General features: G+C 48.7%; 1 protein-coding gene across 4 annotated transcripts in view; it reads right to left on the bottom strand.

Moving 5' to 3' along the window:
• Window positions 1–1,146: 1,146 nt before the first annotated feature.
• Window positions 1,147–21,747, bottom strand: part of MYO18B (myosin XVIIIB) — a 245,078-nt gene continuing 224,477 nt past the window's right edge. For all 4 annotated transcript variants that reach the window (XM_045534350.1, XM_045534352.1, XM_045534351.1 and 1 more), the window contains exons 43-44: window positions 3,208–4,456; window positions 1,147–1,357 (exon numbers count right to left, since the gene is read on the bottom strand). In XM_045534350.1, the coding sequence (XP_045390306.1) occupies window positions 3,220–4,456 (1,237 nt within the window). In that variant the 3' untranslated portion in view covers window positions 1,147–1,357; window positions 3,208–3,219. The remainder of the gene's footprint in view (window positions 1,358–3,207; window positions 4,457–21,747) is intronic.

The following is a 21,747-nucleotide window of genomic DNA, read 5'->3' as shown; positions in this document are numbered from 1 at the left end:
AGACTCCATGGGTTCCACTGCGGGAACCTTGGGGAGAGCCTGGTACGTGAGCGTGGGTCTTCCCCACGCCGACCCCACACTCAAGCTTTTGGGGGGTGCATCCTCCGTGGCAGGGCCCTGACTCTTTGCAGAGGGCTCAGCTGCTTCCTCCGTGTGTCCCAGCTCTTTGCAGAGAGCAGGGCCCCTCCCGGGAACGGCAGGCGGAGGGCAGATGCTCCTCAAGTGGCATTTGGTGCAGATTTGCCAAGTGAGAGAGTGTCCCGGCATCGGAGACGGCAGAGCCCGCTGTTGCACCGCCCTGCTGCGTCAGAGAGGCAGGAAGATGGCGAGGTCTTCCAGAGAGGGGCTCCGGTGAATTCCACCTCCCACCCCGGCCTCCTCCCCTCCCCGCTTCTACCTGCAGACTCTGGTGAGGATGGTCAGAGCTGAGGCCTCTCCTTTTTGGAGTGAGCTCTCATCTATCATTATGGGTTGAATTGTGTGCCCACTCCCCATGCCCCCCCCAAAAAAACAGATCCGTTGAAGCTGTGATTGGCTGCACCAGAGGGGTCTTAGGGATGGAGGCACATTTGGGGTGGGAGAGGGAGGTGACGCCAGTGGGAATTTACATGGAGGCAGCGTGGACGTGGGCACACATACCTTGGCAAAAGGGGAATAAGTTCAAGGTTCTTGAATGTGACTGTGGGTGTGCACCTGTAGGGCTGCATGTATTAATACGTCTGTGTGTCACATGCATTCAGGGCGTGTGGACTCATTTATTTGTTCACTGGCTCATTCATCCATGCACCAAAATTTCTTGAATGCTCGCGTACACTTACATACACACAATATAGACAATAGGCGAAGGAAATATGATAGCACAATGTGGGGATTAAGGGAGCATGGGAAAGGAGCATTGATTTCAGTTTGATATAGCAGGGAAGACTTCCTGGAGGAGGTAACACTTAAGCTGAAACTGGCAGGTGAAGAGGAGGAGGAAGGTCATGGCATGTAGACACATAGCGAGAGAAATAGCTGTATACACCCCAAACTACAAACGGTTTGGGTTGGTTCCATTCTCTGGAACTGTTCCACCCCTGGCCACAGCCTATATCAGCCCTCCAGAGCCCCAGGTAGCGTGGTCGTGGCACAGAGAGGAGTCACAGATGCCAGGGAGCCAACACTTTATTTTGTTCAGACCAAGCAGGCTGGGAGCCCAACGCCCTGATGGGATCTGGCTCTGTGGGCCCGTCTCGCCTCTTGAGGGTGGCCTTGCTGGCTGGATCCGGACTGAGGGCCCTGGGGGGAGGCCCGGTCAGTCTCTCTCCAAACTGTTGTGGAGCCGAGAAGTCTTCAAGGGCAGCCGCATCTCAGGAGGCTGAAAGCACACACAGATCAGAGTTGATGAATGGGGAGAGGGCGGGTAAGTTGTGCAGGAGAGAATGAACGGGCTGGAGGGGCTGGCGTTCTGCATTCCCAGGGGGCATTACTGCAGCGACTCCGCCACACAGAGAGAGGAAGGGCAGGATGTAGGCGGCAGACAGGAAGCAAGTGGGGGGAAAGTTGGGACAGATTTTCCGAGATTTCCCTGTGCAGGGTCGCCTGGCATTCATTGCCTCCACTGGGTGCCACGCTGTGTGCTGGAAATCTCTCGTATCCTCACGAAACCCACAGTGTTGCTTCAGGTTGTTGGTACTAACACCCCCGTTTTCCAGCTGAGCACAGACGTTCGGCAAGACTGCGCCACTTGCCCAAGGTCGCACAGCTGCCTACAGGGAAGAACTGAGCTCTCAGGGGCTTGTGTGGTTCCAAAGCCCCCCAGACGTTTGCCTCGCGGGGGCTGGGGCTGTGTTAGGTAGCTCAAAACTCGCATCGTCAGAGAAGAACCCTGCCCGGGGGAGGGACGGGGACTTGAGTTTAAAAAAAAGAGCAGTAGAGACAAGAAGTTCCATGATGACTTCTGCCCAGGGCTGTTCCCCTCACGGACGTGTGCCCTTTAGTTGGCCTTTGAAACTGCTTTCTGTTTCCCCGGGAGTATAATAATGTAAATGAATATCAGATCTTTACTCGGTAATTGAGAGCAGAGAGAAGGCCATGTAAAGCCAAATTAGTTTGCTCTGACGGAGCCCAAGCCCATCTCCACCGAAGGGGCAATGGCTTTTTGATGGGCTGAGGGAGGCTCTGGCAGAAGCAGGTCTTCGGAAGCGGAGGACGTGTGGCTCATTCGGGTCAAGGTGGCCCGGGTGGGGAACTGCGGCAAGGCGCTTGCCAAGCAGCCACGTGCAATCCCACGGCCACCTGAGCCTTGAGCCGCGGCGAATTCTGAGATTCAGCGACTGGGAGATTTATTAATGCAAAGGCCGTGGGCCGTCGGGCAGCTCTCATGTCACTCACGAAGATGGCTGGAACAAGGGTGCGTAAGGAAAACTTCCAGAGAGAAATGCAGGGATTCTAGAGTTTTGAATCCCGGTTCTGCCTTGGTGATTTTGTTACAAGTGACGTAACCTGTCTGATCCTCAGTTTATCAACCTGTAAAATGGGAATAAATAATACTACGCACCGCTTGGGGTTGGGAAGAGTATTAAAGGGCTGCCTGACATATACGCTCAGTCAATATAAGCCATTGTTAGCAACAAACTCCTCTTCCTACCTTTATTCCGGGACATGCCGGGATCAGTGCTGGGAAGAGCAGGCAGGGCAGAGAGAATTTGCTTCTTCCACACTGTTGTTCTGTGATCTTTGCGCTTGGCCCCTCCACCCCCAACCTTGGGCCTCAGTTTCTCTCTTTATAAAATGCAAGAATTGGGCTCTGCTATTCCGAAGGCCGCTTCCAGCGGGCCTTTTGTGCCTCTGTGATCCCACCACAGGTCTCCCCTCCTTATGTGAACAGAAAGCCATGGCAGCTCCCCCGACCCCATGCAGAATGGGATTAAGAAGCTGACACCAGGATGGGGAAACTCTAAAAGTCTGGCACCTTCTTTGGCATCATCCCCCAAGACCCTCTTGCTTTCAGATGAGGCTGCATTTCAAACAACAAAAACACCGCAGAGGGATTCTGATAATCAGCACATTACTTTAGCTAAAACATCTCTAAACCCTCGTCTCTCGAGACATCAGTCCCGGCACTAAAGGCAGTAACAGCACCTGGTCTCCTTAAGGCTGTCGGACTCAGGTGAACTCTCTCGTTTTCATTCCCCAAGAAGAGTGGTCCCAGCCTGTTGCTTTTACCTGAGCTGGTTCCTACTTCTGCAGATACTTCCTCATTATGCTCTCAACGTCATCCTCCTTCCTGCCGGGCCCCGGCTCTCTGTGCTCGGGGGACGTGCGCTCCCCACCGTCACCTGCAGGTCGTGGGACTCCCGGTCGACTCTTGATGCTGTCGGCACTTTTGAAGGACACGATGGAGCTGGAGGATGAGGATGAGTCGGACAGGTGGGCGGGGTCCTCCCTGGGCTCTGGGCTCTTTTTCAAGATGGTCTTGATCCCCGAGAGATAGGAACGGTCAGCCTCTTCCGTCTCAAAGTGGACGCTCGAACGCTTTGAACCATCTTGCCTGTCTTTGGCCGCCCTGGCCAAGGACGTGGGTGTGTCAGGCTTCCGGATGGCCGGGAGGAAGTCATCGAAGTCCACTTTGGTCTTGCGTTCGTAGTTGAGGCTGGGGAGCTTCCAACTGAGCGGGTCGCTGCCTAGAGGTTCCTCCATCAGGTGGGCAAACTGGCGGTTCTGGAAGACAAGTGGCTCCTTCCCGAGGTCTGGACAGCCCGCCTCGTCCACTGAGGACTCCAGACATCGCCTCCGAGGACGCAGTGTGGGTGACAAGAGCACGTCCCTGGGTCTGGTCGGGGAGCTCAGTTTTCTCCCCAAGCTTGGTGTGGATTCTAAGAGGGACTCGCAGGAACTGAACCGGGTCTTTGGCTTCTCGGGCAGCAGGGCTGTGGCCTCGACGCCATCTGAGGGGATGCATTTCAGACTGGTGGTCCGCAGGAGGCCAGCTGATGTCCCAGCGGCCCCCTCCAATTCCAGGGGTGATTTTGCCCCAAACCTCAGCGAGAGGTCTCCCTCATCGCTGCCGGCTCTGCCCCTCCTTAGCGTGGAAGCCCCGGTAGTCTGGTAAATGGGGAGAGTGGGCCAGTCCTCCAGGCCCAGCGTGGACCCCCGGCCTCTCTGGGCTCTGTTTCTCCGGAGTCCTTCCACGAACTCCGAGAGGGCCGCAGAAGGACTGGGCAGCTTTTCCCTTGACAGCGGGGATGTTTCTCTACTCCGAGAAGCCAGGGGAGAAGACCGAGCCTCTAATCTCTCCGTGGGCTTCCTCTTGACACCAGACCCTTCATCGTCCCCAAAATGACAATACTTTTGCCGGCGGAGCGAGTGCGGAGAGACGGACGTGTCCCCCGAGGTCTTGCTACGGACATCCCGGGTTCTGCTCAGCGCCGACGCCGGCTGGGTCGTCTCAGCATCCCCGGCCTCTTCGTGCATCCTGTGCCCAGAAGAAAAATGCAGTCGGTGGAAATTGTACAATTCAGACAATTTGTGCAATCGGCGTGAGAGCCACTAAGCACAGGCACTAATATTATTTTTCTTTGGAAATGCCATCCCTAACGCACTCTCAAATGAACCATATGATTTAATGTGCAAATTCAAGCCATGTAAATGATTTCTTGTTGCTTTCTGAAATGCAATTGCTGTCTATAATTAAACCCAGCTAAGTACATTTGAGTAGATTAAAACTGTGGCTAGGAAGGATGAATTAGATTTATGAGGCATCATATCTGACGGGATAGGACCCATCATCCCAGAGCCTACTGTGAAATAAGTAATTTGCCTCTTCAAGACGAGAAGGGGGCACACAGGGGCTATTTATTTATTTAGGGCCCAGCCCAGAGGACAGTCCCACCAAGCGGGGCTCTGAGAGCCAATGATCCACACGTGCGTCTCCCAGGGCTGTTCTACAACATCCGGATTATTTCATGGGGTGAGGTTTCTTGGGGGAGGAGGGTAAAATCGATACCACCACCACCCCCCCCCCAAGAGGAAAGATTCACATGAAACCAACTTGAAACCAAGGCTATACACAAGCGGACAGACGGTTGCTATTCTGGGACTACACCAGACGCGGTTTTTATGCAGAGGGAGTTTGTTGTGGCAGCGCCAAAACACTTTGCCTCGGAAAAGCAGGAACCTCGCAATGGGACAAAATTATAGACCATAAAATAAAGGGCTTCATTTAAAGGAGAGAGACCGGAGTCCGTCAACCCTTCCTTTCTTAAATAAAATCTATTCGTCCTCCGTCTAGGAGAAACTACCTGCTTCCCGCCCACCAGCGAAGTTATAATTTATACCAAAGCAAAAGAGGTACCAAATGTCAGAGCGCTGGCATTGCAGACAAAGCCTCGGGCTCGGGCTGGAACTGAGGCCGAGAGCAATACAGACATGAGACCCACGCCCCTGAGTGCTTTGTTGCTCGAGCTCTTAACAGGACAATTGCAGGATTGAGAGTTCTAGACACAGAGGGTGATGGGATTCTGCAACAAGACTCTGGAGAAGGCTTCTTGCCTACTCAGCGGGATATTGCCGGCCACCTCTACCCACGACCACACAGCACAGTTTAGGAGAAAAAGGACTGACCACGATGCCTTCAGTGGCTTTTGAATCTGGGAAGGAAGCCAAGCCCAAGGCCCCTGGAGGTGATGCCCCGGATGGAACGGGAGGGGATGGATCGGGTAGGGGATCAAGGTCTTTTCCAGGGACATGGGTAGGACTGCAACAGACTGGACATTGTGTCCCCCCAAAATTCATATGTGGAAACTTAATCTCCAATGTGATGGTGTTAGGAGGTGAGGCCTTTGGGGAGGTGATTAGGTCATGTGAGCAGAGCCCTCCTGGATGGGATTAGCACTGTTATTATAAGAGACCCCAGAGGGCTCCCATCCCCCTTCCCCCACGTGAGTTCTCAGTGAGGTGACCTTCTATGAACCCGACACTGAATATGGCCGGACCTGGATCTTGGATTTCCCAGCCTCTAGAACTGTGAGAAATAAATTTCTGTTGTTTCCGAGCCACCCAGACTGTGGTATTTTGGCTACAGCAGCCAGAACCGGCGGAGACAGGCACCTAGAGGCTGCCTTCCTGAGCTCCTGAGGACACAGTGTCAACCATCCCACGAGCCTGTCCCCTCCGGGGCTGGCGGGACGACACCCAGAGGTGGCTGGGATGCCCTGCCCCTCCCTGTTCCCCATGTCAGATGGGGGAGGAGAGTTGACCCCACGGTCTGGGGCTGGTGAGGGGACCTGGGATTGAGGTGGCGGTCAGGTGAGCTGTCTGCTCTCTCCCTGTCCTCAGCATCCCGTCCTTCTCCTGCGTGGTTGGACTCCCCCGGTGCCCTCCCCTCTTCCCCACTGTGCCAGCTACACTGGTCTCCTGGGACAGGCCACGCCCTCCCTGATCCGGGTTTGCACTTGCTGTTCCCTTTACCTGAAGTGTCCCTTCCTCTCCCCCACCCCCAGGTCACAGAGCCAAACTCAGGGGAAGTTAGGAGCATGGAAGAAGAGCCCTTGACACTGTGCCTGGCGCCTAATTACTCAAATAATGGCAGAGGGTTATGGTGAAAAATTAGTAACTAATAATGAGTGGCTGTCAAACATGAGTCATCAACAATGAAGGGTAATTGTTGTCACTACTCCTAGTCTCTGACTCTTCAGAGCCCAACCCCTGCGCTGGACTCAACGAAAGCCTCAGTGGAAGTTCCAAGAGGGACGTCCCAGAAGAATGAACGGGCAGGTGACCTTGCACCTTGTCATTTGTGAGCAGCGTGGGCTCCCGCAGCTGGACACGAGCTGGGAGAGGAGACGGAGGGTCCCTTTATGATCCCCTGAAGGTGTGTTTGTCAACATTATTGCTTTGCAATCGCTCCCCTAGTACACGGCAAGGTGGCACTCACATACGCCTGTATGTTTTTTTTCTTTTTTAATAAGCAGCTTGGAGCTGCCAGGGGCGGTGGGCTGCCGCAGAGCTGGCAAAAGTCATTTCCGTCCTGTCCTGGCCCCGAAAGGAGGCGGGTGTGATGAATGTGTCTTGGACGCGCTGTCTCATCCGTCGCCTGCCACGTGAGGATGGCAGCGGTGGAGGCTCCTGTCACTGAGGCTCCTGGGACTCTGCCGTCCTGTCCCGCTCACCCCAGCTCCCATTGCCACCAGTGGCTGCAGATGCCAGGGCAGGGCATGGGGAGAGGGAGGGAAGAGAAGTCACAGGATGAGGAGGAGGAGGAGGAGGGAAGATGCACCAGGGACACAGGAAAAAGGGAATGAAAGGGGGAGGGAGGAGAATCACAGACCACAAGCCTGGACTGGCAGGACCCTGCTGACTGTCACTTCTGCGTCTCCTGAGTTAGCACTGAGCCCAGCACATAGCAGTGAATGTAGAATTCAATCCAGGTACACAAAGAAGAGGCGGGAAGAGAGAAGTGGAGAGAGGATGAGGGGAGAAGAAGAGAGGGAGGGTTAGACGGTGAAAGAAGAGGAAGTAAGAATGGGTTGGGGGATGGTGAGGAAGAGGACAGGGCGAGGGTGATGAAGAGGAGGGGAAGGAGGGGATCGAGGCCAAAGGCAAGAGGGAGAGAGGCGATGCCGCGTATGCCCTGCAGGCGGGCAACTGAGGACCTGCTTCTTCAACTTTGAAATAAAAGCAGGCCAGGCTGGGCCCTTGGAGAAGCAGCCAGAGCTCAGAAGTCGGGGCCTGGAGGTCGCAGGCTGGCAATGCCGGAGTCCAGGTTGGGAGGGTGCAGGAGGAGCATTGCTTTCCGCAAGATGTGGAAGCCATTGGGACTCAGCCCGGCTGCCATGGGTAGTGGGGGGGGGGGGCAAGGGCCTGAGGTCTCAGGATTGGAGTGAGCTGAGTCCGACCTTTCCAGAATGGCCTGGTGCCTTTGGAGTCTCAGCCGATGAGCTTGAACCAGGAACAAACACAAGCCGTGCTGTGTAGACTCCTGGGGAACCGGAGAGGAGAGGTGGTGGGGGAAGCAGGAGGAAGGAGGGAGGAGAGACGGGGAGGGGAGGGGAAGAAGGAAAGAAAGAAGCCACCTACGCCAGGCTGAGCGCTTCCTCCTGGCTTTGCCTTGCAGAAATCCACCTACAGCTCTGCGCCTGCTTCTCCTAGTTCCCGTCTGCCTCGCCCCTCAGGGATGCAGGGCTCCTCGCCTCCCCGCCTGTCTGGGTAGAGACTGCAGATCTTAATCTGAGTTAGGCACCCTCTCGTAGTCTTCCGGGTGAGGACCCTAAGCTCTGCTGTTGGAAGCTGCATGATCCTGTCCCTTCCTGTCCCAGCTTTGGTCACTCCAAACACACCTGACTTCATCCAAGCTCCCGAGGAAGACTCTTTTATCTTTTCCTTCCGGCCGTCCTTACAGGATGGCATGACTCAGACGGGACTCCACTGGCATTGCGTGACAGATGCATGGCGGATAGTCAAGACGCCTGCCTCCCAGAGCCTGGGCCGGGGAGGGATGATGTATGCAATGCTCTGCGAGTCCCTGGGAGACAGGTGTGCACAGGAATGGGGGGCTGCTGTTACTCTCTAAGGAGAGGCTCCAGAAAGACCTTGGGGACTTCTGCCACCTGCCCCATAGTCAGTCCAAAAAAGGAACAGCCTCCTGGCATACCTTCCAGGGGCTGGTCCTGTAATTGAGTGAAGGGGACCGTCAATCACCACCATGGCTACCCATGGCTGAGCACCTACTGTGTGCCAGGCACCATGCCTGGGATCCAGGGGAGGACAAACTGACAGCCCCTGACCTCCTGGCAGCCCTGTGAGGCAGAGATTACGACCTCCAGTCACAGAGAGGTTGCGTGGTGACCTCCGCAACCACACGCAGCTGGGAAGTGGCAGGGGTGGGGTTGCAACCCCAGGGCAGCTGGCCCCACAACCAGGAACGGCCTTCTCTGTAATCTTTTCCAGAGCCTGTGATATGACTCAAAGGGTTAATAGTAATTCCTACATCACCTAATCTACATAATGTCTTTCCTGTATGGGACCTATATGGTTCTGTAACTCGCTAGCCATGGGGCCTTGGGATTGTCACCTAACTTCTTTAGGCCTCAGTTTACTCAGCTGTAAAATGGGTGAAACCAGATCAACCCTGCAGTGTTGTGAAGATGAGCGCTCCATGGGGACAGGGATCTTTATTCACTGTTACCAGTGCCTCAAACAGTGTCCTAGCGCATAGTAGGTGCTTAGTAAATCTGTGTTGAATGAATGAGGGAAGCACAGGGTCGTGGTACATAGTAGGTTCTCCATAGCATGTGTCAGATGAATGAGTGAATCCCCAGGCCTCTGGCACATAGTAGGTGCTCAATAAATATATGTGCAATTTATGAGTGATGCTCCAGTGTCTGCCGCATAGTAGGTTCCAATAAATGTTGATTAAGTGAATTGATGAATAAGAGCATTTATATGAAAATGCTCTAAGTATTGATTACTTCAAATTATACAAGATTATTAGGTAAACTAGGATATGAAAACTCAGAAATACTGAAATTCCCACTTTTTTTCTAGCTTTCAAGGCTAAAAAACAAAAAGATAAAAAAAGAGCTTCAGAAGCAGACAGGCTTAGGTTCAAACCCTGGCTCTGTCTCTTCTGAGCCAGGTATTTTTTGGAGCCTGAACTTGCTCGGTTGTAAAAGTGGGGAGGACAACGTCCCAGGTCACAGGGTCTTGTTGGGAATTAGAGATGATGCCCGTGAGTGTTGGCCAGTTCTGCCTCCATCTACTCCCGGTATTTCTAGCAAGGCAAAGGACACTACAGTTAAACTTGCATACGTTACCTATTTGTTTCAAAGCACTACTAATAACAAATATAATATGTATTCAAAAATCTTAACACTTGTTTGATTCTTTAATGACCTCAACCCTCAGGGCTAGAGAAGATCCCAGATTGAGGGCAGATGTTCAAGAATAAACAATTCCTCTGTGTGAGTCTCTTCTGAGCAGCGTAGGAAAGGGAAGCGGAGGTTGAAGTGGCTGGTTCAGCCTCAGAGCAGGCCAGCTACCCAGACAGCGTGTCCTGCTTGGACCACACCCCTCCCCCTGCCAGGTTATCTTGCAAATGTGCCCCCATCATTTTGCCTCTACTGCTGACCTCGGTAGCAGGTGCTTCCTGAATATTGGTTGAAGAATAAACAAGGCAACTATCTGTGTGCTTATTTTGTATACATCGAGATCAGTATCATCACCCCATCTCACAGATAAGGAAACTGAGGCTCACTGGTGACAGTCCATTTGCTCAAGGTCATCCTGCTAAGTGGCAGGGTCTGGATTTGAACCCTCGTTGGCCAGATATGAAGCTCATTCTTTCTCCTTCCGCTCCATCAACGTGCCCACCGGGCAGAAGGCTAAGAGGAAACCTCAATCCATCAAACTCACATCTACACATATATATTTTTGAAAATCCACTGAGACATAACGAACAACAACAACGACAAAAACCCATCAAGTCCAAGTCAGCATCCCAGGAGATGCTGGATTCCCTGGCATTTGATGTAATCACCCAGCAAAAAGATATAATTCCCAGATCTGAGTCTGGTCAGAGCCTGGGCCGGTTGCAGCTACAGGAAACTCGATGCAGATTTAATGACACCATGAATCATCCCCAGAGGCGTGTTGTCACACCCATTCTTCATCCACACCCTGAAATTAAAGAGGAAATTAAAAACATATTGATGTTCTTTAATACTGGTGAGGCCTGGGATGGGATACTAGATGTCTTTTTAAGACGCCCTGAAGATTTGGCAACTGAGTCCAAAATAACAATTGCTAGTCTATAATAAAGGCTGACATGGTGCCCAGGAATGTGCACGATGCACGGCACGTGAGGCATTTATTTAGCACCTGTGGTATGCAGGTGAATTCCATGTAATAACAGCTACCACGTATTGTGCCTTCAGGCTTTGTGGACATGACTCAATTTTACCTTCACAAAAATCCTCTAAAGTAGACACTATTGTGATCATCCCATGTCAGAAATGAGGCTCAGAAAGGATAGGTAATTTCTCATGCAATAAATGGATTTAAACCAAGGAGTCCCACTCTATCTAGATCTTTGCCTGCTGGCTGCTTTGCTTGATCGCCCTTCATTGTCCCAGTTTACAGGAGAGGAAGCTGAGGCCAGGAGAGGCAGATGGGCTTGCTGAGGAGGTAGCAGAGCTGAGACTCTCACGTGGGCCTGTGTGACTCTCTGCAGTGCTCTGCTGGGCTCACATCAGTAGAAGACGGGCTGCCTCCCCCTCCTGGGGACCACACTGCAGGTGTGGAATCTGGACAAACCCATCAAGAAAGGTCAGCAGTGCCAGGAATTCTGGGTAAACTGTGAACCATAGGCTACCAATGCTGCAGGAGGTTGGTAAGGGAGAGAGCCCTGAGTACCCGCACCTGGGGTGCACAGCCTTTCTAGAGGAGGTAGGTTGAGTCAGGCTTTGGAAGAGAAGTGGGATGTGCATGGTGGTGATGGGCCAACAAAGACATCCAAGAAGGAGCAGAAGATTCCTCCTGCCAACTCTTAGCTTATTCAATCTGCAAAACCCATGGCAAGCAAGGATTGAGATCTAACTTTCACGGGCAAGGAAACAGAGGCTCAGGAAGGCCACCTGGATGAGAGGAGCTAGGGGAGTGGCAGCGGGTGGGATGGCCAAGGCAGCAGGGTTGATGGGACCTAGTGAAATTAGCAGCAACCCACGCCAAGCCTGGCCACTCCTGGCCCGAATGTATAGAGAAGAGAGTCAGGAAACAGACACTGTAAATATTCTATATTCCTCATAATATGGCAGTTTTATGAACCAAGATAACTCTCAAGGCTTGCTTGCTCTTCTGTCTGATGCATAAGCAGGTGCTGAGTCCTTGACATTTTTTAAAACCAATCAGGGAGCTGCCCTCCATGGACTCCCGGGCCAGCAGAACTGGCCTTGGCCTCACTCCAACATTCTTACTGGCTACTAGCTACTAAGACCAGCGGTTTTTGCACAGAGTTGCCCAGGGCGAGCAAGGGAATCATTCTAGTTTTAAAAGAGACTACAGATTAATGCAAGATGTTAATAATTGGGAAAACTATGCAAAGGGACACAGAGTTAATGGGAGCTCTCTGTACTTGCTGTTCAATCTCTCTGTAAATCTACCACGGCTCTAAAATAAAGTCTATTATTTTTTTCAAGAGACTAAAGAAACATAATCAAATGTAATGAGTATCCTTAATAGGATCCTTCTTTTTAAAAAAGACAGTTGATTCAAGGCAATTTTAGGACCGTTGGGTGATATGAATGTCATGATCTCAGACAATTTTATGGATTTGTTAATTTTCTGAGATGTGACAGCGGTGCAATAGTTAGGAAATGTCTTTCTTGGGAGAAAGATGTGAAACTATTTCAGGGGAACTGTCATGGTGTCATGATGTTTTCAACCTATTTTCATATTGGGGAGAGAGAGAGAGAGAGAAGGAAAGGAAAGAGTAGAAAGAAAATCTATTTAGATACAGATAGACATAGAGAAGGAACTAAAGATAGAAAAGACGCCAATGTGGAAATTGCTGGCAATTATCAAATTAAGACAGAAGCTAATAGTTGATGGCACCCCCACACTTCTGTTGTTAAAAATAAAAAGAAGAAAGACAGAAAGAAGGGTGGAGAAAGTAAGAGGGGAAGGAGGTGACACTTTTCAGGTGATTCTGAATAATCATCGCTCTATATTAAAAACAAAATCAGACAGACAGACATTTTTACTCACCCTTCAATGCTCAGCCCAGCTACAGCCTCCCCTAGGAAGACTTTACCCACCTCCCAGGCGGGGCTGGGGCCTCTTATGACTCCCAGAGCCTGCTACGCTCCTCTCCGTACAGTGATTGTTTATTTCCTTAACTGTATCTCCCAAGAGAAATGTTAGTTTCTGGACTAGACTGCATCCTTCTTCTACGAATCCTCAGCATCAAGAATGCTCCGAGGAAAGTGTGTGGACTGGAAAGAAGGAAGGCATGCAGGCATAGAGAGATGCAGGACTGGGGAAATGCAGGAAGGATGCACACAAGGCTCCACCTGCCTCACCTGCGCTGCTTAATCCAGACCCCGGGATCCCTGTGATCAGCCAGTCAAAGCAACTTCTCTTGGCTTAAAAACAAGATTAGAAACCAACGTCCAGTGCACAATCTAGAGTGAGTTCCTTGTATTCCTAAGGCCAAGCTAAGAGCCTGATTTCATTTCTGCAGGATGTTATCAACTTCTGGAATATCAGAACTGAGAGGGTTCTGGGAGATGGGACCTCATCTGGTTTGAGCCTCTCACTGCACACCTGGAAAAACAGAGAAGGAAATAGAACTTCTGCGTCACACACTCTGATGAGATGGTGGAAGCACCAGCTCCAAAATCCGAGTCTTTTACCTTCTGATCTAATTTCCACAATATTTTGAAAGAATATACTTCTATATATGTAGAGGAGTTAAACTCTCTAGTTAAATCCAAGATATTTGCAGTCAACTAAATGCATCCTTTCACTGTCCGTCAGAGACACTGCCTCACCTGCGTATGGTAAAATTGCAATAGCCACACAAAATCTCAGACTTATTCATAAGAGCCCTCAGTTCCCCATGAAAGTGCAGTTTTAAGTGAACGGAAATTATTCATCCATTCGTCTCTCCTGACATCCATCTGGAATCATTTACTGAGTGTCATGACACCAGATGTTGTCGACACAGAAATGAATAACTCTTGCCTTCAAGAAACTTACGTTCTAGAGGGGGAGGTAGATTCGTCAAGTTACAGCTGGGGGGAAATATGAGTGAAACTTTCTGTCTTTGTAGGCATAGGAACTAAGAAAAAAAAGTTAATTTAGCAAAGGGAGTAAAAGTTGAGCTCAGCAGTCAGCTTCCAGATGTGATAGAGTAGCTTGCACCAGAGGAAATCCCCACTTAGAAAAACCAGAGAAGAAGAATTCAAATTTAAGGACATTGGAGAGTCACCAAAGCACTCAGGTCTCAAAGAGCCAAATTCTGGAAAGCGGGAAATACATTGAAGGTGAGCACAGTGTGATGTGGCACTTAACCTGAGAGTCATTTGTTGATCTTGAAGAAGAGTCAATGCAGAGAGATTATACTCCCAGGTATCAAGACTGGCTGTATAAAGCTACATTAACTAAGGCAACACTGTATCAGCTCATGGATGGAAAAATTTAAAAAGTGGAATAGAACAGAGTCCAGAAACATATCTATGCATATAAGATTCTTTGATTTACGACAAAATGATATTGTCGTTCAATGTGGAACATATTATGTCTATAAAATATACGTGCTGGGCCAATTGGATATCTTTATGGAAAACAATGCAAGTTAATTCCTCCTTCACATCATAAAGAAATATCAATTCCTCTTGCATTGTATAACTAGATATAAAAAGTAAATCAATATGACATCTACAAAAAAGCATAAGGGAATATTTTCATGACTTGAAAGTAGACAAATAATTCTTCAACAGTATATAAAAAGCACCAACCATAAAGGAAAAATTATAAATTAGGTTATGTTAAAGTTAAGAACTCTGTTTATCAAAATAAAGCATTTCAGAGAGTGAAAAAGGCAAGCCACTGAATGGGATATACCCACATACCCTTTAAAGGACTCGCATGTAGAATATACAAAGAACTCCTACAAATTAATACAAAATAGATGGATAACCAAACAGGAAAAAAAAAAAAATAATGGGCAAAAGACTTTATCAGACACTTCCTAAAGAGGGTATTCAAATAAAGATATAAGAACATAAAAAGATTTATTTACCAGGGAAATACAAGTTAAGACCAAAATTTGACACTACTTATACCCACTAGAATAGGTAACATTTTTTGAAAAAAAAAAAAAAACCAGGTATTGGCAAGGACGTGGAGCAACTGGAACATTCATTCCCTGCTGGTGGGAACATAAATTGGAACAACTGTTTTGATAGTATTTACCAAAGATGAAAATACATCTGTGACCCAGCAATTCTACACCTGAGTCCACTCCCAACAGAAATCTGTATATTCATGCAATGAAAGATGTGCACAAGATTGTTCATAGTAGTGCTATTCATTGTAGTGTGAAATTGGAAACAACCTAAATATCTATAAATAATACAATGAATTAATTATTTTATACTCACATAATGAAATATTATAGACTAGAGTTTCTCAATGGTGGCATGATTGCCGTTTTGGACCAGATAATTCTACGTGGTCTGTCCTGTGCATTGTAGGATATTTGGCAGCATCCTTGACCTCTTCCTGTTAGATGCCAGTAGTAACCCCCAGTTGTGACAGCCAAAAATGTGTCCGGACATTGTGAACTGTCCCCTGTGTGTGTGTGTGCCCCCGCGTGTGTAAGTGCACACGTGTACAACATTGTCCCCAGTTGGGAACCGCTGTTAGGGACTACAGAGCAATGAAAACAAATGAACTGCTGCTACATGCAACAACATGAATGGATCCCACAAATATAATATTGAAAGAAAGAAGCCAGACTTGAAAGCGTATATACCATATATACCAGATACTTCCAATTACATCAAGTTCAAAAACAGGCATATCTAACTCATGGTGTCAGAAGCCAGGGTGGTGGTTATCTTTGAGGAAGGAGGAGGTCGTGACTTGAATGGACAACAGGAACTTTTAGGGGCACCGCAGTAATGATGCAGTCTTGATTTTGGCAGTCATTACAGAGGTATGATTAATTTTTTTGAAAATTTCATCAAGATGCACTTTTTTGTGTATATATTGCAATAATAAGTTTATTTAATAAAACATTAGCTCCATCAAGAGAACCACAGATTCTAAAAGAATGTTCCGAACCATCAGTGATTAATCCAAACGGTTTTATACAAACCTGCAGCTCGCTTAGGTAAGCCTCAGATTTTCTGAAAGGTCCACAGACCTACCATTCAAGACCTGGAGTTCCATACAGAAAATAACCTTCCTTTCCATGGAAACCAATCTGAGAGGGGTGTGGGTCCTAAGGGTGAATCCTGTGTCCACATCCAAAGTTCACCTGCTCCCACTTATGCAGACCTTGGTTCCATGGTCAATGCGTTTGCACTGAATATTTCTGTGCATTCAGTTTCAACATCCTTTGCACTCATCGTACTAAGACTGATAAAACTGAAAAGAACCATTATGTCCTAGGAAGACATAAAACCATATTCATGAAAGTCCCATTCGTTAAGTGTATTCAGGATGGATTAAAATTATTCTGAGCTGTAGCTGTAAGAATGTAGAGACCAGTAAATAAATGTACTATTGAAATAAGATTAGCATCAGATGCTTAACCTACTTTGAGAACAAGCTGTTTTTAACGCTAAGTACCATCCATTCACATATACATAATTAATGAACTAATTACAAACGAGTCTTATCTAATCATTTAAGCAGCCCTCACATGACCCATCCTTGGCTTCACTGCTGTAGTAGAGTAATTGCATTTCCTTGAAAGTAATACAACTTTATTTTTAAAACAATACCCTATAATTTAGACCTTTTTACTAATTCAATCTAGCCTTATCCCAAATAAAAACAAATGGGGGTGGTGGTGGTATCTAAATATTTTCCTTTTAAACTGAGAAACCACAAGCCAAGCGTTTGGGGCTGCAAATATTTACAGAAAGCCACATTTTCCGCAGAAAAAGGAAAAGTTGCAATGCCATCTTTTAGCCAAACGAAAAGCAGTCGTGTTAAATCGGCACCAAAGCAAATGATACATACAACAGTAATTAGCAAAGATTACACAGTAATTAAAATCACGATGATTATGTGAGTGAGAATAATTTATACAATAATCTCCATGTTCACACTGCAATATGGTACGAGTCCAATAGCAACCGTGGAGGACCGGGTTTGGTAATAAATTCAAATCACAGCGTCACTAATTATGTTGTGATAGACTGGCCACTGAAATTTAGGGATAAATAAAATCTCTGACCAGGACAGTCCATTTTATTTGGATTTTGCAAGGTTACCACATGGGGACCCCAAACACTCTAAGATGTTTCCTCACCACCACCACCACGGCTCCATTCTCTGTCTCTACCATCCTGTCCACCCTCATAGCTCAGCCTTCCCCTGGTGGAGAACCTTTGCTACGCTTACTGTTTTCGTCTACGCAGTGTCACTCTCCTGCTTCAGGTAACACCTAACCCTTCTCCTCTCAACATTCCCGTGGTTTGGTGGGAGTGACCCCAGAGATGGGTGAGCACATTGGCTTAGACCTAACTAATGTGAGAAGCTCTTTCAGTGCCACCATCCATGCTGGTTCAATGACGAACATGTGACAGTCTTGGGATTTTTGAGAAACTGTTGAGAAGAGAGAAACCCTCTTTACCGTGGAGCTGCGAATGGGGCAGGCATGCGCTTGGAGCTGGTGGCCGCCATCTTGTTGCCTCAGAAAGAAGTCAACAGCGAGGAACAGGAGACAGTGAATCAGCCTGGCAAATCCACCCTTGGTGCTTGTTATCAACATCACCCTTTTAATTGCCTGGGAGAGAAGCCATCTGAGTGCTGTCCCCTGGTCATTTATCTGTTCAGTGAAGACTTGCTGAACACCTACTATGTGCCAGGCACTGTACTAGGTATTGGGGTTTAAGAAGGACAGAGACAGGGCTCATGTCCTTAAGGGGCTCACAGCCTCATGAAGGAGACAGACACCTGAGTAGATTATATCAACATGACATGGCCTGTGCTAAGGGAGAGGGACGTTTGGGGTCTATGAGACAACCGCACAGTCACCTGACCCTCCAGGGAGCCAGGGGAGGCTCCTGAGGCAGGTGACGCATGAGCCAAGTCCTGCAGGGTGAGCAAGAGGAGACAAGGGAAGACACACGCGAGGACGATCCAACTGGTTGGAATATCACGGACAAAGGAGCAGATGGGGGAGATCACATAGTGTGCAAGGAAGAGCTAAATACCATGTGGGGCACAAATCACAAAGAAGAAAGGGAGGAAAATGAGACCCAAGACATAGCCTAGGGCTGGATCCTGGAGGGCATTGTGAGCCAGGCTAAGGCACTTGAATTCTATCCCGTGGGGCAGAGGACAGCAAAGCTTTTCTGTAAAGGGCCCCATGGCAAATACTTTCGGCTTTGTGGGCTCTGTGGTCTCTGCGGCAACTAATCAATCCTGCCATTGTAGCGCAAAGGCAATCGTGGACAAAATGTTAAAAACAATGGGCATTGCTGTGATTCAATAATACTTTATATACAAAACCAGGTCAGGGGCCAGACTTGGCCTGTGGGCAGTAGCTCGCTCACTCTGCCATCGGTGATGGGAAGTCATGGAAACCAGACGTTTATTTCAGAGGGCTCATCCTGGCAGAACAGCAGAGGATGGATGACAGGCGGGTGGTGTTGGGAGGTCTTTGCCAGAGTCTAGGAGAGAAACGATGGGATGGCAGCTTGACTTAAATTCGCTGGCAGTGGGAGTGGGAAAAACAGAAGAGTGAAGTCAGGAGTGGCTGGGGAGAAGGGCAGGTAGAATAAACAAGGTGTAGGGGTCAGCTGAATTTGGGAGGAGAGAGAGGGGTGATAGCCCAAGATGACTCAAGGGCTCCAGCTTGGGTGGCTTTTGTGAATGACAGAACCACCCAGTGACCCTGGGAACACAGAGTGGATGGGGAGGCATGGGCTTCCTCTCGGATATGCTGAGCTGCAACATCAGGGAGACATCCAGTTGTTGATCAGTGTAGCCAGTTAGATAAGACATGTAAGTTTAAAACTTGGGAGAACGTAAGAGCTGGTGATCTAGACTTGGGTGTCACCTGGGGATTCAAAATCACAAGAGGAGAACTGACTGCAATCGGCAACAGCCAGGTGAGAACAGCATCCTGGAGCCCCAGCATCCGGGGCATCGGGTAGGCAGGTGGAGACCAGGAAGAAGTTTCAGGAGCACCAAGGTGCAGAAATGCTGTCAAGGCTAAGTGAGCGGAGAGCTCCAAAAAGTGTTCAACAGCAGCCGACGCAGGGGGAAGCCCAGAAAAAGATAAAGACTAGAGAATGTCCCCCCCGATTTGTCTCTTTGGAAGCTGCTGACATGGTGATAAAAGCTGCAGTGGAGTGGGGGGGACAGGCTCTGGGCTGTAGTAAGTAGAGGTGCACTTGTGATGTAAGTGATGATGGTACACAGAGATGGCACTTTTCAAAAACTTGGATCTAAAGGGAAGGAAAAGTAATAACTCAATAGGACAGCAAGGTGATGGGCGAGGATGGAGTTAGCATGGGGCGGACCGCAAGGTGTTTGTAATCTGTGCGGGAAGAACTGGCACGAAGGAAGTTGAGGACACAGGAGAGAGAGGGGACCCTGCACGGTCCAGAGTGTTTTAGGAGGAAAGAAGGTTTGGATATGAATTAGCCTCGGACAGGGCAGGACCAGACCTCATCTTCTGAGACCAGAGGGAAGACGGGGCCAGATCGAAATGAATTTAGAGATATCACAGCAGAAGTTGAGGCCGTTTCTTATTTTGCTTTGGATGAAAGAGGAGTTGAGATGCCTCCTGAGGGTGTGAGGAGGGGCGGAAGGAGAGTCAGGATGGTTTGGAATAATTGCCCAGTAAAATGAGAGCGGTGACAAGGCAAGACAACAACAGCAGTCTGTACAGCTGTGTCCGGCAATGGCTGTCAGCACAGGGACCCTGCAGTGCTGCCCGGGTGGCCGCGGCTGGGGCTCTGCTGGTCATGGGGGTGAGGTCTACAGTGAAATGGGGCTCGGACCGTGCTTGGGAGGCCTGGTGCACTGTGAGGACAAGAAGGAAACCAGGAGAGTGTGGTCACTTGCACACTCTACTCTGCAGGACGATGGCCTGGAGGGTGGGAAGGGGAGGCCAGGCACGAGGCAGGGGCCGAGGTGAGCGCACCCCCCCCACCCCCAACAGCCCTGGCACCACCTGTGGCCAGATGCCAAGAGAGACCCCTGAACAAAGCGTGACTGCTGCCACCACCAAGCCCACACACTCCCTCTCTGGGGGCCGCAAAGGTAATTTAGTGTCTCCGTCTCCGGAAGCGCTTGCATTTATCAGCGCAGCGGCGCGATTCCTGGGCTGTAAATCATGACGCTTTAGGTGTATTTCTCTTGAGTTGACGTCCCCTTATAAATAATACGGGGAATGCTTTTATTTTGTTGGCAGACGACTGCTTTCTCCCTCTCTTCTGTTTTGAGCGTGACCTTCTTTCTCAGTCAAACTGGAAATATCCAAGAGGCTCATTTATTGGGCCTTACCGTGTGCCAGGTCATACGGAGACAGCAGTCCTGTTCTCTGCTGTCATACGATGTCTCCTAGCAGAAAGGACGCTGGGAGGACTGGCAACATCTATTCAAATTTAAAACGCAAATGCCCTTTGACCCAGAGAATTATTAACCCATGTGGTTAAGGACCTGTGTTTTTTTGAAGCCTGGTATGTTAATGGCAAATATCTAGAAAGCACTTAAAAGTGAGATAAGAAGACTATAGTTAAATAAAGCACGGCACCTTTTACAGGAATTACACAAAATGAGATAGACCTATGCATACCGGTAAGGAAAGATCTCCAAGGTATTTTGCTAAGGGAAAGAATTTATGAATAGTATATTATACATAATATAGTATCATACCATTTCTGTTTTTAAAAGCCTACAGATATGCTATGTATTTGCTACAAGTACATATATATATTTATGAAACTTAGAAAGATGTGGAAGGATATAAACCAAACTGAGGGGTCCCTTTGGGAAGGGAGGAAGAACAGGGTGGTGGCCAGGGGAATTCAGCTTTCTGTTATATTTTAAGTTCTCGAAGAGGGGAAATAGTCATAGGTGACTTGTGCAACTAAAAAAAACGTAGAAGTCAAGGCACCCGAGCTCTGGGTCAGCCCTTACTATAAATTTGGGTGATATTTCCCTGTGCAGATGTCAATTTTTCCCATCTATATAATGAGCAAGTTGCGCTAGATAATCACAGCTGTCCTTTCCAACTCAGAATGTCTAGACCTTTCATATTATAGACATGTTCAAAGGAAGGGCTTCAAAAGTTTCAGGTCATAATGCCATGGGGTGTGGCACTCAATAAATATATTCTAGCTAAATGTTGAATAATAATCCTTAGGCAGTGTTAGTATTAATAAACAGGTCATATTTTTGCCAGTAAACTTTGCCAGGTGAGTGTTCCACCCCCTGGATAAACATCGGAGAGCCATGGTAGTATGACAAAAACAAAGAGAAGTTTTAAAGGGATTCAAACCTACATTCAAATCCTGGTTCTTCCACTTACCTACTATGTGACATTGAATGAATTACCAACCCTCTCTGAGTCACAGTCAATGTTGAGTTGTGACTAAATACAGTAAATATTTCTGCTCAAACTTTGTTGCTATCCGGTCAGTTATTCACTCAACAAACGTTTATTGGGCACCAACTGTGAACCAGCCCTGGGGACACAGACATGAACAAGACAGACAAGGAGTCCCTTCTTACAAATGTGCATCTGCCTTACTTCCTACTTCCACTCTGAACTGCAGCTGTACATGCCCGAGGACTTGGAAGGGGAGAGGGTAGGGAGAGGAGGGATCGACCCTGGAGGGGACCGCCTGGGGTGCTGAAGCCCCACCCTGCCTGAGGGGCAGCTCCAGGAACTTGGGTAAGACCATCTAGGCATGGATCAATCACTGCCCCTTCTCCGGGTCTCAAATTCCTCTTCTGTAAGACATGGGTAATGACATCTGTCTCCTGGGATTCCTCTGGACATCACGTAGATACTAA

Source organism: Lemur catta, chromosome 21 (genome assembly GCF_020740605.2).
Source record: "Lemur catta isolate mLemCat1 chromosome 21, mLemCat1.pri, whole genome shotgun sequence".
Taxonomy (NCBI): Eukaryota; Metazoa; Chordata; class Mammalia; order Primates; family Lemuridae; genus Lemur; species Lemur catta.
Note: the sequence above shows the minus strand (reverse complement) of the source record. Positions and strands in the feature narration are given on the sequence as shown.